Source organism: Pongo pygmaeus, chromosome 1 (assembly GCF_028885625.2).
Source record: "Pongo pygmaeus isolate AG05252 chromosome 1, NHGRI_mPonPyg2-v2.0_pri, whole genome shotgun sequence".
Classification (NCBI taxonomy): domain Eukaryota; kingdom Metazoa; phylum Chordata; class Mammalia; order Primates; family Hominidae; genus Pongo; species Pongo pygmaeus.
Genome location: NC_072373.2, coordinates 20,615,449 through 20,639,398, shown reverse-complemented (window position 1 = coordinate 20,639,398; position 23,950 = coordinate 20,615,449). Strand labels below are relative to the sequence as shown.

At 42.9% G+C, this 23,950-nt stretch overlaps 1 protein-coding gene across 1 annotated transcript; it reads left to right on the top strand.

The window, feature by feature from the left end:
- Nucleotides 1-11,008: 11,008 nt before the first annotated feature.
- On the top strand, nucleotides 11,009-19,599 carry LOC129034019 (ferritin heavy chain-like). The gene is made up of 4 exons (XM_054483391.2): nucleotides 11,009-11,031; nucleotides 11,743-11,804; nucleotides 12,659-12,701; nucleotides 19,109-19,599. The coding sequence occupies exons 1-4, from the start codon at nucleotides 11,009-11,011 to the stop codon at nucleotides 19,539-19,541; spliced, it is 561 nt and encodes a 186-aa protein (XP_054339366.1). The 3' UTR covers nucleotides 19,542-19,599.
- Nucleotides 19,600-23,950: the final 4,351 nt, after the last annotated feature.

Sequence of the window (23,950 nt, the reverse complement as noted above, 5' to 3'; positions counted from 1 at the left end):
TGAGCCACCGCGCCCGGCCTTTTATATTATATTCTAAGAACCTTTATTGTTTTACTTTTCAAACTTAGATCTGCAATTCACAAGGATTGATATGTTTGCATGTGATTTAAGTAGGGTTCAAGTTTCATTTTCCTCCTTATTGATATGAAATTGAAGCAGCACTGTTTCTTGAAAAGATCATTCTTCCTCAGGGTTCTGCATTGTCTCCTATCACAGATCAAGTGTGCATATGAGCATGGGTCTGTTTATGGAATCTCTATTTTTTCCCATCAGTTTATTTTATATCCTTGTATTTATACCAGATAAATTTTAGTAGTGTTAGTCCTCGAACTATCTCCTCCTTCCTCTACATTTTTGTAGCTACTTTTGTTTATTTCCACAAATTTTAGATTGACTTTTAAATTTCCACACACAGACACAAAAACTATTGGGATTTTGTTTGAGATTGCATTGAATCTATAGATAAATTCGTCTTTCCCACAGTGACTCTTTTTCAATCCTCAGGCAAAGTATATACCTCCCCATCTGTTGCATTTATTTATGTTTTCTTTAATTTGCCTCAGTAATGTTTAATACACTTTTGTGTAGAGGTATTCCACATTTTTATTACATCTATTCTTGAGAATTTGATGTTTTTGAAAGGCTATTACAACAGATTTTTCTGTAATTTAATCTGTAATGCTCACTGCTGCTATAATGGATTTCATATATGAAAACTAAACAAAACTATTGGATTTCATATTGGTATAATGATTTTATATTCAGCGATCTTACGGGAGTTTATATGGTTGACCTAAAAGGAAGAAGCAGAGGAAAAATTAATATGGAGATTTTATTTGGACTAGGGTTTAGGGCTGCAGCGCAGGATACACTTTCAGGTTACCTTGGAGAGTGATCCAGAGAACAGAGGAGAAGCTTAAATTTTCAGGAAAAAAAAGGAAAAATTAGGAGAAGAGGCCATTACAAAAGTTATTCATCAGGAATTTTCATTGGTTTAGAGACATAGCATATACGGCATGTTATGGCTACTTGGTTTCAGTTAGTCTAGAGCCCATATAACAAGTGGCTTCAAGAGGTAATTATTTAGTTCCAAGGGGAGTGAGCTATGACTGCTGTAACCCCTCCTTTTTTTTTTTTTTAAAGTGACAGGGTCTCCTTGTGTTGCACCAGGCTGCCCTTGAACTCTTGACCTCAAGCAATCCTTTCACCTTGACCTTCCAAAGCACTGAGATTACAGGTGTGAGCCACAGTGCCTGAACCTCACTCTTATATTTTAAATGCCTCTCTGGGCCTGATAATTTAAAGGGGTTCACATTCCTCAGATTAAAAAATGTTTTTTGTTTGTTTGTTTGTTTTTTGTTTTTGCCCAGGCATGGTGGCTCATACCTATAATCCCAGCACTTTGGGTTTTGGGAGGCTGAGATGGGAGGACTGCTTGAGGCCAGGAGTTTGAGACCAGCCTGGTCAATATGGTGAGTCTCCATCTCAAAAAAAAAGTGTTTTTTATTTTCTCAATATGTAGATTCTTTTGGACTCTATCTCTGTATATATATTGTCACACACGTCCATGTGAGGAGACCACCAAACAGGCTTTGTGTGAGCAGCAAGGCTGTTTATTTCACCTGGCTGCAGGCAGCCTGAGTCTGAAAATAGAGTCAGCAAAGGGTGGTGGGATTATCATTAGTTCTTACAGGTTTTGGGATAGGCGGTGGAATTAGGAGCAATGTTTTGCAGGCAGGGGGTGGATCTCACAAAGTACATTCTCAAGGGTGGGGAGAATTACAAAGAACCTTCTCAATGGTGGGGGAGATTACAAAGAACCTTCTTAAGGGTGGGGGAGATTACAAAGTACGTTGATCAGTTAGGGTGGGGCAGAAACAAATCACAATGGTGGAATGTCATCAGTTAAGGCTATTTTCACTTCTTTTGTGAATCCTCAGTTGCTTCAGGCCATCTGGATGTATACGTGCAGGCCACAGGGGTTATGATGGCTTAGCTTGGGCTCAGAGGCCTGACATTCCTGTCTTCTTATATTAATGAGAAAAATAAATGAAATAGTGGTAAAGTGTTGGGGCGGTGAAAATTTTTTGGGGGTGGTATGGAGAGCTAATGGGCAATTTCTCAGGGCTGCTTCAAGCAGGATTGGGGTGGTGTGGGAACCTACAGTGGGAGAGATTCAACTGAAGAAAGATTTTGGGGTAAGGGGTGATATTGTGGGGTTGTTAGAAGGAGCATTTGTTGGATAGAATTATTGGTGATGGCCTGAATGTGGTTTTGTATGAATTGAGAAACTAAATGAAAGACACAAGGTCCAAATAAGAGAAAGAGAAAAACAGGTATTAAAGGATTAAGAATTGGGAGCACCCAGGACATCCAATTACAGAGTGTCAAAGGGGGTTCAGCATAATTATTTGCTTGGTTGGTGAGTTTTTGGGCTCTATCCTTGAGTTTTTTTTTATGTTGCATATACCAGGCCAGATTGATTTAGGTAAAAACAACACTCTTCATTTAAAAATATACAGTCCCCCCCCTTTTTTTTTTTTTAGCAGTGAGTAAGTCAGGGCCTCAGCGATTTTGGAGGAAAGAGAAATGCAAAACCAGCAATTGTTTGTTAAAGAAGGATTAGAAATGGCTAGGACAGAGTGAATTTGATAGTGTGGTGGAGATAGCTGGGGAGAGGTAGAAGGTGGCATAAGAATGGGAACAGAATAAGAGTGAGTATAAAAGTAAAGAATAGGACTTCATCAGGGTGAAAGTATTGGAGGGTACCTTGCCACTGAAGATCTTCCATCCAATTCAAGAGAGACTTAAGGGTGGCTATTTGAGGTAAAACCAGAAGCCACTAAATACCAAGAGCCGGAGAAACTGCTTGGGTGATTTGACTAATAAAGGCCGGCCCATTATTGGACAGTATAGAGGTGGGAAGGCCAAACTGAGGAATTATGTCTGACAAAAGGGAAGAAATGACTGTGGTGGCCTTCTCAGACCCTGTGGGAAAGGCCTCTACCCAGCTAGTGAAAGTGTCTACCCAGATCAAGAGGTATTTTAGTTTTCTGATTTGGGGCATGTGAGTAAAGTCAATTTGCCAGTCCTGGGCAGGGGCAAATCCCCGAGCTTGATGTGTAGGGAAGAGAGGGGGCTTGAACAATCCCTGAGGAGTAGTAGAATAGGAGATGGAACACTGAGAAGTGATTTCCTTAAGGATAGATTTCCATGATGGAAAGGAAATGAGAGGTTCTAAGAGGCGGGCTAGTGGCTTGTAACCTACATGGAAGAAGTTATGAAATGCTGACAGATTAGAATCGGCCTGTGAGGCTGGAAGGAGATATTTTCCTTGGTCCAAGAACCATTTGCCTTGTGTGGGAAGAGATTGACAGGTAGAAGTTTCAGTTGGTGAGTAGGTGGGAGTGACCAATGAGAAGGAGAAAAACTGGCCATGAGGGACAGAAGTTGGAAGGCTAGCTGCTTCTTTAGCTACCTTATCAGCATAAGCATTGCCCTGAGTGATGGGATCTGATGCCTTTTAATGGCCTTTGCAGTGAATGACTCCAGCTTCCTTTGGAAGTAAAGAGGCATTAATGATGGAGGACCCTCGAGTAGTGAGGAAACCTCTTTCAGCCCATAAAACAGCATGGTGGTGTAGGATATGGAAGGCATATTTAGAGTCAGTATAAATATTGATGCGTAGTCCTTTGCAAGAGTGAGGGCTTGAGTTAAGACAATGAGTTTGGCTTGCTGAGAGGTAGTGGAGGAGGGCAGAAAGTATATGCATCAGGTGTGAGGAAGAAAATAGATTTTGGAAGTTATGAGAACTGTAGAGAGTGAATTGAGCATAGTTTGTGATTTTGAGGGTCTCTAAAAACATTAAGGCAGTGGCAGCCACTGCATGCAGACATGAGGGCTAGGCTAAAACAGTAAGGTGAAGTTATTTGGACAGAAAGGCTATAGGGCGTGGTCCTGGCTCTTGTGTAAGAATTGCAACCACATAGCCCTGCACTTCGGCTGTGTGTAATGAAAAAGGTTGGGATGAGTTAGGGAGAACCAGTGTGGGAGCAGATTTTAGGGCTGTTTTTTAAGGAATGGACAGGGGAGTGGGGAAAGGATTTAGGATTTATAGGGTCAGCTAGGTTTATCTAGAACAGAATAATGGGTTGTGGAGGGAGGTATTGAGGATAGGAGAGTATATGGGTTTGGTACCATGGGGTGGATAGGCAAGATAATTTTGTTGATAAGGCGCAGATCCTGAACCAAAGTGTAAGGCTTGTCTGGTTTTTGGACAGGTAAAATGGGGGAATTGTAAGGAGAGTTTATAGGCTTTAAAAGGCCACGCTATAACAGGTAAGTGATAACAGGCTTTAATCCTTTTAAAGCATGCTGTGGGATGGGATACTGGGGTTGATCGGGGTAAGGGTGATTAGGTTTTAATGGGATGGTAAGGGGTGCATCATCCATCCCCAAGGAGGGAGTGGAGGTGGATTAAGGTGGGAAGATACAAGGAGAGGATGTGAAGGAGGCTTTGAAGTGGGGGAAAAGGGCAGTAATGAGGTGTGGCTGTAGCCTAGGAATAGTCAGGGAAGCAGGTAATTTAGTTAAAATGTCTCAACCTAATAAGGGAGCTGGGAAGGTGGGGATAACTAAAAAGGAGTGCATAAAAGAATAGTGTCCAAGTTGGCACCAGATTTGGGGAGTTTTAAGAGGTTAAGAAGCCTGGCGCTCAATACCCACAACAGTTATGGAGGCAAGGGAAACACACCCTTGAAAAGAAGGTAATGTGGAGTAGGTAGCCTCCGTATTGATTAATAAGGGGATGGACTTACCCTCCACTGTGAGAGTTACCCAAAGTGTCTGTGATGGTCCAGGAGGCTTCCGAGGTGAGCCGGCAGTGTCAGATCTGGAAGGAGTTGGCCAAGGAACACTGGGTTTGGGCTCCAGGGGCTTCAGGAGCAGCAGCAATGTGAGTCGGACAGTCTGACCTCCAGTGGGGGCCTGCACAGACAGGGCACGGCTCAGGAGGAATCCCAGGCCGTGGGCATTCTGAGGCCCAGTGGCCAGGCTTTTGGCATTTGAAACAAGGTCCACAAGGATGTTTTTAAGGAGCCTCTGGGAGCTGTGGCCTGGATGTTCTGAAATTTTTTTGTATGCTGGCGACGTGGTTATGGGTTGTCTTACAGCGGAGGCAAGTAGCTGTAACTCAGAAATGCATTGCTATCTGGCCACCTCCTCTCTACTATTGTACACCTTGAAGGTGAGGTTGATTAATTCCTGTTGTGGGGTTTGAAGGCCGGATTCCAATTTTTGAAGCTTTTTGCTAATGTCAGGAGCTGACTGGGTGGTAAAATGCATATTAAGAATAAGGCGGCCTTCTGGCCCCTCTGGGTCTAGGGCGGTAAAGCATCTAAGGGTTTCTGCTAAGCAGGCCATGAACTGGGCTGGGTTTTCATCTTTACCTTGGGTAGTTTCTTTAAGTTTGTCATAATTAACAGCTTTGTAAACTGCCTTTTTAAGCCCTTCAACTAGGCAAGAAACCATGTAATCTCACCTAGCTATACCTGGGGAATCTGCTTGATAGTTCCATTGGGGATCTTCTCAGGGAACTGCTCTAATGCCTTCCGGGAGGTATGACTCATGAAGCTGGTGGTTATCAGTGCGAGATTGGGCTAGAGAGAAGACTCTTTCCCATTCACCTGGGGAGAGGGTAGAAGTTAGAATGACATTTAAGTCACTCCAGGTTAAACTGTAGGATAGAGTTAGATATCAGAATTCCTGTATATATTTAGTGGTGTCTGATGAGAAAGAGCCTAAATGCTCGCTGATTTGGGAAAGGTCTGGTAGAGAAAAAGGCACATGTACTCTGACTATGCCTTCAGCTCCAGCCACCTCTCTAAGAGGAAATTGTTGGGCAGGAGGGGGAGGGCTAGTCGCAGAATGAAACTGTAAACCAGACCGGGTGTGGGAAGGGGAGTTAATATAAGGGTTATAGGGATGGGGAGCAGAGGCTGAAGAAGACTTGGAGCCTGATTCAGCCTGGCGGGGAGCGACCTGAGGAGGAGCAGTCTGGGGAGGAGGTGAGAAGTCAGATGGGTCAGTAGAAAAGGAAGATTCACAAGACTCAGCGACACTTGGGGTTGAGACTGAAGGGACAGGCAGGAGGGAAAGAAGGAGGATTTGGGATGAGTCGCATTGGGAACAGAGACTAGGGAGGGAACAAAGTGTGAAAAATACCTGGACGTAAGGCACCTCAGACCATTTGCCCATTTTTTGACAAAAATTATCTAGGTCTCGTAGGATGGAGAAATCAAAAGTGCCATTTTCTGGCCATTTAGTACCATTGTTGAGTTTGTATTGGGGCCAAGCAGTGTTACAGAAGAAAACAAGATGCTTAGATTTTAGGTCAGGCAAGAGTTGAAGAGGTTTTAAGTTCTTGAGAACACAGGCTAAGGGAGAAGAAGGAGAAATGGAGGGTGGAAGATTGCCCATAGTGAAGGAGGCAAGTTTAAAGAGAAGGGTACAGACATGGAGAAGGGGGGTGGGGAGCAGCCCTGGGCTGAAATGTGGGTGAGGAGCCAAAGCAGGTGTCTCCACAGTTGACTTGCCACCAAAGAATGTGGGTGAATGACCAAGGCAGGTGTCCCCGTGGTGATCAGACACCAATGGAGTGTGGGCGAATAATCAGGCAGGCATCCCTGCAATGATTAAACACCAAGGGAAGGCTGTCTTCCTAAGTCTGTGACTGGCGCCGGAGTTTTGGGTCCACGGATCAAATGTGTCTCCTTTGTCTCTACTAGAGAGGAAAAATAACTGGACTTGGAAGGACAGGGAGATTGAAGGGCAGGGAGAGAGGCTGGAGAAGAGAGTGAAAAGACTCTCTGATTTACCTGATTTGAAATTGGTGAGATGTTCCTTGGGCTGGTTGGTCTGAGGACCCGAGGTCATAGGTGGATCTCTTCACAGAGTGAGGGTGAGGACAGGGGACTGGTCTCCCAAAGGAGTCCCTCTGACCCGGGTCTTCGGCACCAAATGTCTCATGCTTCCATGTGAAGAGACCACCAAACAGGCTTTGTGTGAGCAATAAGGCTGTTTATTTCACCTGGGTGCAGGCGGGCTGAGTCCGAAAAGAGAGTCAGCAAAGAGTGGTGGGATTATCATTAGTTCTTACAGGTTTTGAGATAGGCAGTGGAATTAGGAGCAATGTTTTGCAGGCAGGGGGTGGATCTCACAAAGTACATTCTCAAGGGTGGGGAGAATTACAAAGAACCTTCTCAATGGTGGGGGAGATTGCAAAGAAACTTCTTAAGGGTGGTGGAGATTACAAAGTACATTAATCAGTTAGGGTGGGGCAGAAACAAATCATAATGGTGGAATGTCATCAGTTAAGGCTATTTTCACTTCTTTTGTGGATCTTCAGTTGCTTCAGGCCATCTGGATGTATACGTGCAGGTCACAGGGGATATGATGGCTTATCTTGGGCTCAGAGGCCTGATTTTATATATATATATATATATATACACACACACACACATATATGTACACACACATATATAATTATTAATTGTTAGTTAATTTTCTTGACTTACTGAACTGGCTGGGACCTCCAGTATAATATCAAGTAGAATGATGAAAATAGACTTCCTTGAGTCACTTTCAATTTCAGAAGGTAACATTTCACCATTAAGTTTTATGTTTGATTTAAAATTTTGTTTTATTTGTTTTTGTCAGAATAGGGAATTTCCTTTTATGTCTCATTTGCTAAGAGTTTTTTTTGTAAACATTAGTAGATGTTGAATTTCATCAAATGTTTTTAGTGAGTCTATTGAGATGGTCATATGATTTTTCTCCTTTATTCTGCTAATCACATAAATTATACTAATTTCAAATATTAAGCTATCCATGCATTTCTGAACTAAACTCAATTAGACATGGTGTAGTCTCCTTTTTCATATGTCACTAGATTCATTTTATTTATACTTTATGAAGGATTTTTCCATGTTTATGAGTGGAATTGTTCTGTATAGCAAAGGCCTTTGGTGGCCACACCACATCTTCATGGCTGACATCAGATTTTAGGTGCCCTGTGATGAGCAGCTGTGGTGGCTGACAGCTCAAGTACATGCAGAATATCTTCCGGAATTTCCCCTAAAACCTTCTTTGACACCTCAAGAACATCCTTGGCTAACACACAGCCCTGAAGTGTGAGAGAATCAAGGCCATACTCATGGTATTGACCTGGACTGGGGTCTTCTCTGAAGACTTGCCTGGGGAGAAAGCCCCTCTTGAGTTCAATCAGTGGCTGTTGGCAGGATTCCTCATGGGCTGCTGGACCAAGGACCTCAGTTACCCACTGGCTGTTGACCTGAGACTTCTCTCATTTGTCATGTCGGCCTCCCCAAATGGTGGCTTGCTTAATTAATGCATGCTAGTTGTTGGCAGCAGAAGTCACAGCTTTTGCAACCAAATCATGAAAGTGACATCCCATCACCTTTGCCATATGCTATTATTCAGAAACAAATCACTTGGTCTAGCCCATACCTAAAGGGAAAGAATTCCACGAAGGCATTGTTATGGGCTGAATTGTGTTGCCCTAAAACTCATATGTTGAAATCTTCATCCCCAGTACCTCCGAATATTATTGTATTTGGAGATAGGGACTTAAAGAGGTGATTGAAAGAGGAAAAAAAGTACCAGAAATGTAGAAGACCTCTAAACAGAAAGACAGCAGCCAGAGACCAAAGAAGCAGGAACTTCAAACTTCACCAGGACAACAGACACAGCTGGTACCTCAGCAGCACCATAGTCTTTGCTCAATAAAAAGCAGACTATGAGACTTAGAACTGATGTGTGCTTTAAGGGATTTTCAGTTGCACACATTTCAGGGGCTTTATATCTGTTGGCTTTTATTACTCATAGCTGAAACTGTTACTGGAAAGAGTATGGAAAGGGGTCCCAATCCAGACTCCAAGAAGGGGTTCTTGGATCTCACACAAGAAAGAATTCGAGGGGAAACCATAAAGTGCAAGCAAGTTTACTAAGAAAGTCAAGAAACAAGGCCTGGTGGGCTTGTAATTCCAGCACTTTGGGAGGCTGAGATGGGTGGTTCCCTTGAGCCCAGGAGTTGGAAACCAGCATGGGCAACATGATGAAACCCCATCTCTATAAAACCAAAAATTAGTCAGGCATGGTGGCTGGCACCTGTAGTCCCAGCTACCTGGAAGGCTGAGGTGGGAGGATTGCTTGAGCCTGGGAGGTAGAGGGCTGCAGTGAGCCGTGATTGCACCACTGTACTCCAGCCTAGGTGACACAGTGAGACCCCATCTCAAAAAAAAAAAAAAAAAAATTGATCCTCCTTAGAAAAGAAGTGAGGGCTGCTGGTTGACTATTTTTATGGTTATTTCTTGATTATATGCTAAACAAGGGGTAGATTTTTCATTAGTTTTCCAGGAAAGAAGCAGGAATTTCTCAGAACTGAAGGTGCCTCCACACTTTAGACTATATAGTTTAGACTACATAGGGTAACTCCCCGATGTTGCCATGGCATTTGTAAACTGTGCTGGCACTGGTGCAAGTGTCTTTTAGCATGGTAATTTATTATAATTAACATGTAATAAGCAGTGAGGACAACGAGGTATAATGGCCTCATTGTCTGGGGTGACACCTGAAGTTCTTTGTCTCACAGCCAAAGAAATCAAGGATGCAGATGCTCCAAGGATGAGGCTAGAGTAGAAGCTTTAATAAGCATAAGAAAGAGAGAAAGCTCTCTGCCATATAGGGGGGTCCCAAAAAGAGTTGCCATTTCACAGTTGGATACAGAGGCTTTTATAAGAAACCAATGAGGGCTAGGCATCTTATTTGCTGGGTGTCTTATCTGAATTTCTGGTAGCTCTATCCCATCCTCCTAGTGCACATGCAGGCCCCTAGCTTGAGTTACTCCATATTGCTTTGTTTCCCCTACTGAGCATGTGTCAGGGGAGGGAATTTTCCATTGTGGGCATGTCTGGACAAGTCTCCTGTGTAGCCTTTCTTATCTATGCATCTGTGGGCATGTCTTAGTCAAGCTCCCCTGTGCAAGTTCCCTTATCTGTGCCTGCAGGCTATTTTTTTGTTTGAAAGAACTCAACTGAGAACCCACCCTAACTGCCTGCCTGACCAGTTTCTGCTTCCTCCTCTCTCATTCCCCACCTTGGGAGTGGGGACCCCAACTGCTGTTGGGGAAGGTGGAAGATGACCACTCCTGGCTGCTTCCTGCTGAAAGGGGGCATTGCTGAGGTTACAACAGCTAGGGCTCTTCCTGAGGTCAGTCTAAGGGTCCCCAGAAGAATGGTGTGTCCATGCATGGTTCCATCTGCAGCACCATTTGGAGTTTAATAGTCTCTAGGTGAGTGGAAACAATTCGAATTATGGTATTGAGTATACAAGGTCCAAACATTAGTACAAAACACACATGCAAAAGGGGGCCTAATAAAAGAACTAACCAATTCCATAAAGAAAACTGGAATCCATTAAGGAGGGATTTTAGCCACCAGGGACTAGAGCCTGCACTTTCTATTAATCTGCCAATGATTCTAATTTGATCTTTAAGCATCTGTAGGTTCTCTTCTACTTGACTGGAGGTGTTGATTTAGAAGCAACATGTTTCATTTAAAAGTGCACAGGTACCCTCTACTTTAGCCATAAGAACACCTAAGAGCCTGTCTATTTTGCTCTACTACTGAGGCTAAAGAGTCTATGGATTTTTGTTGTGTGTCTATGGCTCCTACTGTTGCCTTCCACCCTCATTGCATCATAATGGAAATATTAAGTATTGATCTTTCAAGGAGAGGAATACCAGCAAACCAGAATATGCCTCTGGCTACAGAATCCCCTATCCACGGTTTTTCTAAGATAAGATTGTTGTGTGCATTTCCTCCCCAATCCTCTTTCAGTTAAATCTCCATATGAGGTCATGGAAATGATAGGTCTCTTTGTTTGGTTTATCCAAGATAGTGCACTCTCTAGAAAAGAGACTAGGTGAGGGATGTCCCCAGATGATGCTGCCATGTCAGTGGAATTTAAAAATAATAGGTCAGGGGCCACTGCCACTATGGTGCATGTTCCCTTCCAGTGCCTGGGGAGGATGAAGTGTAGCCAGGAGCCACAAAGGGAATACAGCTCTGTCCCTTAAAGGGATAGTTCTTTTTTGTTTTTTTGAGATGGAGGTCCACTCTTGCCACCCAGGCTGGAGCACAATGGTGCAATCTCAGCTCACTGCAAACTCTTCTTCCTGGGTTCAAGTGATTCTCCTACTTCAGCCTCCTAAGTAGCTGGGGTTATAAGTGTGGGCTGCCACACCTGGCTGATTTTTGTATTTTTAGTAAAGACAGGGTTTCACCATGTTAGTCAGGCTGGTCTCAAACTCTGGACCTCAGGTGATCCCCCCATCTCGGCCTCCCAAAGTACTGGGATGACAGGCGTGAGCCACTGCACCTGGCCTGTGTTTCTAAGCTGTGGCTTGTGAGAGATACAAGCAGATCTTTCTCATATCTTAGGAGCTTTCCCTTCTTACATATAATAGAAGCATCTTTGGGATAGGATTATCCATACTCAGGATAGCCACCCACGATGCTGTTTGGAATTTTACATGCTAAATGAGAAGGGTCCACCTGACAAATGGGGTTTTGAAAGATCAGGGCCACATTATGTCCTGGCCAATATCTCAGATAACCCTTGGAGCAGAGGCTCTCAATCCACATGTCTCCTGTTCACCCACAGATTTGTAGGCCACTACTACTGGCAAGCATCATACAAGCATTTGGAATTCCATGAGGGGGAATGTTTGGGAAGGACCATGTGTTATTTTTTACATTACAGTACCATGTGTCAAGGTGGTTACATAGAGCCTGCCGTTCCCATCAGGACTTCCAATGAGGAGGAAAGGCTAGATTCTGAAAGCCCCCCACATAGGGCTTCCAGTTTTCTTAGATCATCCCTACTGTGTTTTCTTCTCCAAACCTCTGAGCTTTCAGCAATTACAAGTGTGGTGTTACAATATTTGAGATCTCCTGGGTATGGTCCTTTTCCCATGGGTCACTTTCATTGCCATCTTGATTTTGGTGGGTTTTGGCAGCTTCTTTACCACATCCTGTTTTATCAGCAGGGTATTTATGACCTGTATCTTGTGATACCAGTCCTGCCCACCTCCTGTCTCATCCTATGACTAAGAATGCCTAACCTGGGAATGCAGCCCAGCAGGTCTCATCCTCATTTTACCCAGCCCCTATTCAAGATGGAGTTACTCTGGTTCCAACACCTCTGACAAAACTGCCTTTGTGAAAATTATAACAGTGAGAAAATTATGGCAGTGAAAGAGATCTGATCTAACCAACCCTCATCTTGTCTTTAACCTCCAAACTGCCCTTAATCATCCTGGGCCTGGGCCAGATTAACTTTAGGAGACTTTTGGTTTATAGTTTAAATGATAATAGCCCTTCCCCCCAAATCACCTGCCTTTGTAAAGCCAATGAGAGGTCACCAGTCTAGGAGGATGAGAGGAGCCTGAATTCTGGTAAAGGGTAGACATAAACCCAGGTCATGAGATATGTAAATTCCCCAATTACTCCTGCAGATCACATCACTATTGTAGAACCTACCGTTGACCTTTTAAGGTGTCTTTTTGGTTTTCATGCAGGTCTGATGACCGACGGTTCCACCTGGACCCGCCAACTGCTCCTGTTAGCCCCATCCAGAAACAACTCAGCAGGCATGAGAACCATTTCCCACACACCTATTGATTGCATCCCCAGCCAATCAACAGCATCCATTGCCTAGCCACTACTCCTTTCCCCCAAACTATCTTTGAGAAACCCTAGCCTCCAAATTATCTGGGAGACTGATTTGAGTAATAGAAGTCTGGTCTCCCATTTAGCCAGCTCCACGTTGTGAAGTTCTTTCTCTTGGGATTCCCCCCATCCCCTGATAAATGAACTCTATCTGGGCAGCAAGCAAGATGAACCCACTGGGCAGTTACGTAGCTGCTTGGTATGCAGCAACTTGGGTGGAGGCAAAAACACATAAATAAAGGGACTAAAAGGAAAATGATGCTTTTCTTCTATATTCTCATAATGTAGAAAGTAAGAAGTTGCTTGTTGTTTCAGAAGTTTAACCCCATTGCTCTTCGTTTTCGGGCCCACTCTGTGCTTGGGCACCACAAGTTAGCAACGGTTGTGAGCTGTCTTCCTGTAGTTCTGGACAAATGGAGTTTTTTTGGGTAGATGGGGAGTCCACTTCCCATCACATAAACATGAAATCCATGTTTCAGAAATGTTGCAATTTTAATGAGGTGACTTTATCTCACAATTAAAATACCTAACTTTAGGTAGAATAAAATGTATAAGGAGCCCTAGGACTATCGGTGGGATCTAATTCAACTGGATTGGGGTCCTTGTAAGAGGAAATTTGGACATGCAGACACCTGGGATGTATGTGCACAGAGTAAAGATCATGTGACGACAAAGAGAGAAGGTGGCCATCTGCAAGCCAAGGACAGAGGCTGTGGAAGAAACCAACCCTGCCAACACCTTGATCTTGGATTTACCTAGCCACTGCCCCCTTGATCTAGCTTTCAAAACAGTGACAAAATGAATTTCTGCTGTTTAAGCCACCCAGCCTGTGGTATTTTGTTATGGTAACCCTAGCAAACCCATGCAGGTGTGAATATGTGGGATCACAAGGGCCGTCTTAGAAGGCTATCTATCAGAGTGTGACTATTGGCACAGGTCACCGGCTAAAATCAAATTGATAAAATCCACATGTTGAGAGAGCTTCATTACTAAAGGGGCTACCAGCCTGGAAAAAAGATACCCCCATATAATCCTCTGTGAATAGGTAATGGGCTGAGAAACCCTACCATGTGTCTGAAGGGAAACTCCATGAATGACCACTCTTCTAGGTCACTGTGTGCACTGACACTTCTGCATAGCAAGGCGAAGTTTGGAACACCACCACCAAAGAGAACACCTTAAAATATTCTGGAGAGAAACAACATGCTAACTACAAAGGCTGAAGAATAAGATGGAAATTAGACTTCTTAACAGCAACACTAGAAACCAGAAAATGGAATCAAATTTTTCAAAATTTTAACTGGAAGTAATCTGGACTTAGAATTCTATAATTTTTCAAATATCTAATGAAAGTGTTATTCAAGTGACAGAATGAAAACAAAAAGACATTTTCAAATGTTCAAGGACAGAGTATAATATCCACAGACTGCTCTCCCCCAAACCCCCAAATAATTTCTAGATGACATACTTTAGCAAGAAAAGTGAATCAAAGGGGAAAAGTTGAGTAAAGGGGAAAAGGCAGATCAACAGAAACACAAATAAAAACCTCACAACATAGAAACAGAAAACCAGACCCACCACCATCCATCGTCATTGCCACTTATATAAATATCAGTAAACTTACTTGTAATTCTAAAGGGAGTATGGGAAGGGAGTTGGATGTCACTCAAATCTGACACTGAAATCTCAGATAAGACAAAGAGAGGTTGAGTCAGAGCAATGGATATGTGCAGGTGAGTGGAGTGAAGTAGCCCTGTGGTGCTTTGACTTCTCTCAAAGGCAAAAGGCAGCCCCACGAGCCCCATACTGTACATTTTCTGATTAAGCTCATTAGGAGAGGATGCTAACTGTTTCTCAACCACTAATTTCAGTAAGTGAATCAATCCTTGTTGAGTTGAATGCCCAGAAGAAATTGCCACCCTTGGGATCTGGGCTGGAGTCAACTACACCTGATGGACCTTGTATCAGTTAAGATTTTAACTTGGTTCTGAGTCACCGAAAACCCCATAGGCAGCCACTGAACTAATCATGGTTTGAAGGAGGCATTCTCTGATAGCCACAGAGGCAACCGGTCCACCTGCCTTCCACCCTATTGTCTTCCGGTCACAAGACAGGCATTTCATCCCTAGCATCCTGTTTGCATTCTGGAAAGGGAGAAGGAGAAATATGAAGTATATTTGGTGGTACTATTGTAGGAATAGCCAAATACGTCGGTGGAACTTACGTAGGAGATAGGATCAGGTTGATATTGAAATTTTACATATGATATATGTGGGATAAATTATCCAATCAGTGATGTTGGAACAACAAATTTTCCATTTGGGAAATATACTAAAATGATAGAGGAAAATGTTTTTGAGTTTTTGATTTAATGAATGCCTACTTAACGAAAAAAACCCCACAAAATCCATAAAGGAAAAATAGACAAATTTGCTGACAGCATAATTTTAAAAATTTCTGTGACAAGGACACTCTTTAACAAATTGTAATTGATGATGGCAAAATCCAAATTTTTCCAAAATATTTTTAAAGAGGTTTATTCTGAGCCAATATGAGTGACGGCAGCCAGAGTTGCACGGTTTCAGGAGGTCCTAAGAAACTGGGCGGTGGGGTTGGGCAAGATGGATTTCCCCAGGTTGACATTTTGAAAAGATGCCTGTGTCTGGCTGCCTGTGCGGCATGGGAGGGAGAGGGGTCAGGGTAGGTGTGCCTCCATGAGAACCAGATCCTTAGAAGACAATTGGAATGATGGGCCAGAAACTATGGACATGGAGAAAACTGAGGATCTATGGACTTGGAGAACGTAGAATCCCAGCGTATGCCTGTGGTTGAAGACTGGTTTTTGTTTGTTTGTTTCTTTATTTTTGAGATGGAGTCTTGCTCTGTCACCCAAGCTGGAGTGCAGTGGCATGATCTTGGTTCACTGCAACCTCCACCTCCCAGGTTCAAGCAATTCTCCTGCCTCAGCCTCCTGATAGCTGGGATTACAGGTGTGTGCCACCATGATGGTCTAATTTTTGTATTTTTAGTAGAGATAGGGTTTCACCATGATGGCCAGACTGGTCTTGAACTGCTGACCTCAGGTGATCCTCCCGCCTCAGCCTCCCGATGTGCTGAGATTACCCATGTGAGCCACTGTGCCTGGCCAGTTTGTTTGTTTTTTGAGACTGGGTCTCATGTGTCATCCAGGCTGGAGTGCAGTGGCAAGATCTGGCACACTGCAACCTCCACCTCCTGGGCTCAAGTGATCATCCCACCGCAGCCCCCTGAGTAGCTGGGACTACAGGCGTGCACCACCATGCCCAGCTAATTTTTGTATTTTTTGTAGAAATGGTGTTTTGCCATGTTGGCCAGGCTAGTTTTGAACTCCTGGGCTCAAGTAATCCACGTGTCTCAGCCTAAGTATTGGGATTACAGGCGTGATCTACTGTACCTTGCTGACATAACTGTTAATATTAGTCCTTTTCACTCTCAGAATCATTCCTGTTTGGGTGCTAGATTTTGCAGCCACCCCCACAAGGCAGGAAAAAACATGCAGGCTCTGGTAATAGAGTAGTTGTGAGGGTGAGGGAGAAGGAGCTGCAAGGATGACTTCCAGTTTCTGGCTTGCAGACCAAAAGGGAACGTGGTGCTGTTACAGGAAAGGGTCCCGATAATAGCTCAGACCCTAAGAGAGGGTTCTTGATCTCGTGTAAGAAAGAATTCAGGACGACTTTGTAAAGTGAAAGCAAGTTTATTAGGAAAGTGGAGGAATAAAAGAATGGCTACTCCATAGACAGAGCAGACCAGCTACTCCATAGACAGAGCAGACCAGCTACCCCATAGACAGAGCAGACCAGCTACCCCATAGACAGAGCAGACCAGCTACTCCGAGAGCTGCTGGTTGCCTATTTCTGTGGTTATTTTTTGATGATATTCTAAACAAGGGGTGGATTATTTATGCCTCTCGTTTTTAGGCTATATAGGGTAACTTCGTGACATTGCCATGACATTTGTAAACTGCCATAGCACTGGTGGGAGTGTAGCAGTGAGGATGACCAGAGGTCACTCTCATTGCCATCTTGGTTTTGGTGGGTTTTGGCTGGCTTCTTTGCTGCAGTCTGTTCTATCAGCAAGGTCTTTATGACCTGTATCTTGTGCTGACTTCTTATGTCATCCTGTGACTTAGAATGCCTTAAGTGTCTGGGAATGCAGCCCAGTAGGCCTCAGCCTTATTTTACCCAGCCCCTATTAAGATGGAGTTGCTCTGGTTCCAATGCCTCTGACAGTAGGAATTTGAGAATGAGTTTTAACAAATACTTGGTAACTGAAACTCAGAGTGAGAGACTAGAAAGAGAGAAAATGCTGTAAAGAGAAATGACCACAAAGGGAAATTAAGAGAAACAAAACTGGAACCAAATGGAGCACCATTCTCTGGACGGTTGATTCTGTGAAAAATTAAAATGGGAATCTATTGAGTGTTTGGAGCTAAAGAATGATAGGATACTGCTCTGAGAATTTACTGGGGAATTTGAGAGTTTTAGAAGATAACTAAAGTATTCAGAGACTCATGAAATGACTGTATGTCAATATATATCTTCCTGTTAAAATTATATATAGGTTAAAAGTATTTCTGTTAATCAAAATTAATCTTCTTATTGACTTACATTCTAATTGAAAAACCACTTTGTTCTCCTTTTGTGAAACCCTTAATCAGTAGCATTTGACACTCAGAACTTTTTGTCTACCGACTCCTTTCTCTTCAAGAGTTAATCTAGTGCAACCCTTAATTATCCCCAGAGCTATTATTAAAAGAATCTGTAAATGGAAGCATTTTTAAAGCCAAGAATCTTAGTAATTTTATTCTGATCAGAGTTTGTAAGATCAGAGTTTTACACTTTGACATCTTATTATATGAAGATGAAATAAAACCATTAAGAGGAAACACAATGTAAGTTAGTGATCAGACTTTTGTATTAGTCTATTGACCCCAAAATCTCACTTGCTTATAGGGTTGTGTTATATTTGAGTTTTAGTTACAATTTTGCTACTTATTAGATTTAGATGAATTTGTTAAATCTCCCTTATCTTCAACTTCTTCATGAATAAAATAAAAATAACTAACTCATGAGGTTTCTATGATATTTAAATGAAACAATAGCTATATAGTGATTAGTACTTTGCAGTTACTCAATGTGTTTTATTAACTAATATTATTATAAAAAAGAGTTTCTGTTTGAGGAGGTGAAATATTTTGGAAATAGTGGTGATAGTTGTACAACATTATGAATATAATTAATGCCATTGAATTGTATGTGTAAAATTGCTAAAATGGCAATAAAAACAATAAAAATATATAAAATACAATGATTACATATTTGCAGTTTAAAACCTATTATATTTAACAATATATTTCTGAATTTCAGTTTCAGAAATCCAGAGGAATACTCTCCAACACCATGAGACAACTGATATTTAGTGCAGGCCATGGTGAGCACTTGCCCTCTTTTAGTATTGGGTTGGTGCAAAACTCATTGCGGTTTTTGCCATGAAAAGCAATGGCTTTTTAAAGGTCTGGTCTGGCAACACAGTCAGCTCTTAAAATGTTAAATTCCTAACTTTTAAAGCCTCGATAATCCCAACCAAAAAGCAAGGGAGAATTTTTTTTTGAGAGGGAGTCTTGCTCTGTCGCTCAGGCTGGAGTGCAGTGGCATGATCTTGGCTAACTGCAACCTCCGCTTCCAGGGTTCAAGCGATTCTCCTGCCTCAGCCTCCCAGTAGCTGGGATTACAGGTGTGTACCACCATATCTGGCTGATTTTTGTATTTTTAGTAGAGAGGGGATTTCACCATGTTGGCCAGGCTGGTCTTGAACTCCTGAACTCAGGTGATCCACCCTTCTCAGCCTCCCAAAGTGCTGGGATTACAGGCATGAGCCACCGTGCCTGGCCTGCAAGGGAGAAGTTAAGGAATTATAAAAAATTATAGTGAGCTGACTAGTAGGGGATAGCGTGCACAAAACTCATTTTCCACTATTTGAGTGAACCATTGTTTACTCCTCTGAAAGCACCTGTGGGCTTCACTGGCCTGCTCCACTCACCGGCACTGCCTCCACCCAGACTTGCAGGAGTGCTCACCCACCTCAGCGTGACTGTCCCTCCCCTCCGTACCCTTCTCTCTATTCCCCAGTTCCCAAGAGTTATCCCTTTCTTTTTTTTTTTTTGCAGGTTGGGGGGGGTACCAAATTTCTTTATTTGATGGAATGGTACAAATCAAAGAACTTAAGTGGATGTTTTGGTACAACTTATAGAAGAGGTAAAGGAAACCCCAACATGTATGCACTGCCTTGAAGAACTTTGCCAAATACTTTCTTCACCAATCTCATGAGGAGAGGGAACATGCTGAGAAACTGATGAAGCTTCAGAACCAACAAGGTGACCGAATCTTCCTTCAGGATATCAAGAAACCAGATTGTGATGACTGGGAGAGCGGGCTGAATGCGATGGAGTGTGCATTACATTTGGAAAAAAATGTGAATCAGTCACTACTGGAACTACACAAACTGGCCACTGACAAAAATGACCCCCATTTGTGTGACTTCATTGAGACACATTACCTGAATGAGCAGGTGAAAGCCATCAAAGAATTGGGTGACCACGTGACCAACTTGTGCAAGATGGGAGCACCTGAATCTGGCTTGGCAGAATATCTCTTTGACAAGCACACCCTGGGAGACAGTGATAATGAAAGCTAAGCCTCAGGCTAATTTCCCCATAGCCGTGGGGTGGCTTCCCTGGTCACCAAGAGTTATCCCTTTCTAACACATTGTTCTCCTCCTCTCCCTCCTCTGCTCCATCTCCCTCCCTCCGTCCCTTTCTTCCTCCCGTCCTTCCTTCCTCTCTCCCTTCCTTCCTTCCTTCCTTCCTTTCTTCCTTTCTTTCATTTGAGTATTGTTTCCACCCCACCCTCACCCCACAAAATGTGAGCTGTACAAGAGCAAGGATTTTGTTTGTTTGTTGTTCACGGATGGGTCGCAGATGTCTAGGACAGTGCCTGGTTAACAGTACATGCTCCATGGAGATGAGCTATTGTGACTTGGGGTTTTCTGGAACTGTAGCTGGAACCAAACCTAACCTGTTACAGCTCTCCACTCATGCCTCCTACTGCCTTTTGAAGAAGGCCATGTTGTTAAGCTGCTGTCTAAAGGACATGAACATGAATTTTTTCTCTGTAGCTGACACAGGTTTCCCCCGAATCCTTCCACTGCCTCTTTCACGTGTGAAGAACAGCGGACATTTGTGAGCTGGCAGCCTATGGACTGAGAAATGTGGACTGCAGCCATAGAACGGAGCAGATTTCCAGGCCATTTGGGTTGCAAATCTCCCATTTTGACCTCCTTAGCATTGTGCTCTATTATTTAACTCCTCCTTCCATTCCTCCCATGTCTGCCTGCTGTCACTTAAGCAAGGGAGTCCACCCAGTGTGGGGAATCCTGTCTTTCCTGCAAACCTTCCTGCTGATTTGTGTTCTGGCCCAGGCTCATGAATTAGTTCTGCTGAGCCTGGCCATGGCCAGTTGTAAAGTGCTGTGTGTGCTGATACCCAAAGTCATGTACAAAACACCAAGAAGTCCCAAGATTGATACTGCCTTTCAATATTTGTACAAAATGGTGATTTTCTCTGCTTCCCTGGTCAAGCAGAATGAACAGGTCACCAGCACAGGTAGAATTCTCTCAGTGTCACTGTGGTCCTTGCAGGTCAGCTGGATTTGTCAGTTTAGCTGAGTGTGTCCAAAGACCTCAGCCTCCCTTCTGATTTTCAGACAGAAAGAGAAACAACTATAAAGCTACATATGGGTGTGTGAGATGAGACTGGCAGCAGTAAAGGTGGCACTTTGAAGAGGCTCTAGGGAGACAGAGTAGATAGTAATTTTAAAGTGACTTTGGGAAGAGGCGCCATTGACCTCTCCTCCTTCTCCGCCTGATCAGGCCCTTCAGAAGCTGCTTTTCCCTCACTTCCACCTCCCTCATCCCTGAGTAACCCACACATTTGGAGCTTCTCTTCCCACTATCTTCTAGCTTTTGTAGGTTTTTTCCATCTTATTCCAACATGAGAGGCAAAGGACCCTGAGTTTCTCAGACCAAAACCCTCGCAGAAGCCGAAGAGTCAAACAAAAGAGGTCATATGTATCTGTAGTAGAAGCCAGACAATGTGAAAGGGTAAATCCAAAGGCCATTGGAACCTCTGGATCCAGATAGGGCCCAGCAAATGCTGTAATAAAGTCAGCAGTGAGAAACATGACTGGGACATGACACTTCCATGACATCAGTAGCTGTAATCAAGCTGAATCTGCCTGTTGGTCCCTATGGAAACTGTCTGCTGACTGTAGTGCTGCTCTATTTTGTTGTCGTTTCAGGGCTACAAATGACTATGCAATCACTTGACTACTTTGTTATAAGCCAGGGGTCCCCAACTCCTGGGCTGAAGACAGGTGCTGGTCTGTGGTCTCTTAGGAACCAGGCTGCATAGCTGGAGGTGAGCAGTGGGTAAGCATTACCACCTGAGCTCCGCCTCCTGTCAGATCAGCAGTGATATTAGTCTCATAGGAGCTCGAACCCTATTGTGAACTGTGCATGTGAGGGATCTAGGTTGCTGGCTCTTAATGATAATCTAACTAATGCCTGATGATCTGAGATGGAACAGTTTCATACCGAAACCATCCCTACCACCCCCAGTTCGTGGAAAAATTGTCTTCCACGAAACTGGTCCCTGGCACCAAAAATGTTGGGAACCGCTGTTATAAGCCATCTGTGAACTATGAAATATTTGGGTCAGTCTCCTGAAACTGAAAATTTAATCAAGATTTCAGTGAGAACTTTCTCTTCCCACCCTTTCCAGTGTGCATAAAACCAGAATTTAAAAAAAATGTAATTGGAGCATGCAGAATCAATTCTTAATGCTGTTTCAATGTGTCCTTTCCCCCAAACAATACGCTTAAGATGTTTACTAAGCATTAAAGAGCTACCTCTCTGTACTATTTGCTGTAATTTTCTTTGATCAGACTGATTTTTATTTAAAAGATTAGTTTTTGTTTGTTTGTTTGTTTTTGTTTTTTACAGCAGGAGTGAAAGTTTATTAAAAAGCTTTAGAGAAGTAAGGAAAGGAAGGAAAGGAAGAAAAGGAAGGAAGGTACGCTTGAAAGAGGGCCAAATGGGCAACTTGAGAGACCAAATGCTGAAGATTAGTTTGTTTCTTTGTTTTTGAGATGCAGTTTTGCTCTTTCACCCAGACTGGAGTGCAGTGGTGTGATCTCGGCTCACTGCAACCTCCGCCTTCTGATTTCAAGCGATTCTTCTGCCTCAGTCTCTCGAGTAGCTGGGATTATAGGTGCCCACCACATTGCCTGACTAATTTTTTTACTTTTAGTAGAGACGCGGTCTCACCATGTTGGCCAGGCTGGTCTCGAACTCTTGACCTCATGATCTGACCTCCTCGGCCTCCCAGAGTGCTGGGATTACAGGCGTGAGCCACCGTGCATGGCGGAAGATTAGTTTTGAAAGAGTGTATCACATAGTGCTTAAGTACTGTGTTTTGTGCTTTTATGTTGTCATTTAATAGTGCCTTCAAATTAGGGAGGAAACGACTTAACTCAGTTACTTGTAAAAGTTTGGTTGTGAAAGGAAGCTAAATTAACTGTGAGGATTCAGCTTATAATTTTTTTTTAAATAGACTTTATTTTTCAGAACCTCTTTAGGTTCCCAGAAAATTGAACAGAAAGTGCAGAGAGTTCCCATATCCTCTCTTTCCAGGCCTCCCTCACTATCAGCATTTCCTACAGAGTGGTACATTTGTTACAATCAATAAATCTATATTGACACATCATTATCACCAGTCTGTAGTTTACATTAAGGTTCACTCTTAGTGTTGTACATTTTATGGGTTTTGACAAATGTGTAAGGACATGTTTCCACCACTACAGTATCACACAGAGGAGTTTCACTGGCCTAAAAGTCCTCTGTGCTCCACTTATTCATCCCTGCCTCCCTCCCTCCCTCCAACTCCTGGCAACCACTGATCTTTTTATTGTTTCCATAGTTTTGTCTTTTTCAGAATAGCATATAATTGGAATCTTATAGTGTGTGGCGTTTTCAGATTGGCTTCTTTCATGCATTTAAGGTTCTTCATGTCTTTTAGAGGCTCGATAGCTTATTTCCTTTTAGTGATGAATGATATTCTGGATGTACCACAGTTTACTTATCCATTCACCTACTGAAGGACATCTTAGTAATTTCCAAGTTTTGGCAATTATGAATAAAGCTTCTATGAATATCTATGTACAGATTTTGTGTGGACGTAAGTTTTGCAGGCTATAATTTTTCATCCTTAATCCTCAGTATCTAAGAACAGTGGGTAAAATTTGACCCAAGCAGTACAGCTATAAATCTAGTTTCTGCTATCCCCTCTCACCAAGGCAACTGTTTCAAATGTTAGCAAAGTCAATATGAAGGTTGAAAGAATCATGGGAGAAGTATTTAATCATATTATCCAAAGTTTATTGTACTTGGGAATGATTAGACTAAGAGTATCCATTAAGTACAGACTAAATGCAACCATGAACTTCCTCTTCGACTGCATGAGACCTTCAAAAATGCAGTGGTTGCTTTTAACCATAAATACTTTAGGCTGTAATTATGTACGAAGTAATGAGTAAATAGCTTGCATAAGCACTTTTACAAAGGGTAAAACAATTGGACCACAAGGTGGTGCCCAAGATATTTTAAATTCAGATCCTGGTGACAGGTGAGCACTGAAAACCCAAGACTGGAAGATGAGTAGAATTAAAGCCAACAGATACTTGGAGCAGAAAATCCAATGTGTGTTTTAATGAAATGTATACATTCTTCTAAAATATCATCTTTCAATGATCATTATTACAGGTTAAACATTTTAAAACTGCCCAAAGACTTTATGAAATCTTTTATTTTCTAGTTTTCTTCATATTATTCTTATTTGCCACCATGCCCTGGCCCAACTGTATTGCCATCAAAATATCACAGAAGACCCTCTGCCTTGACACTTGCCACCCACCTGTCCCTGCTCTGTGCTGAGTGAAGAACTTACTTGGCCACAGAGATTAGAGATCGACGGACTTTACTTTCTTGTG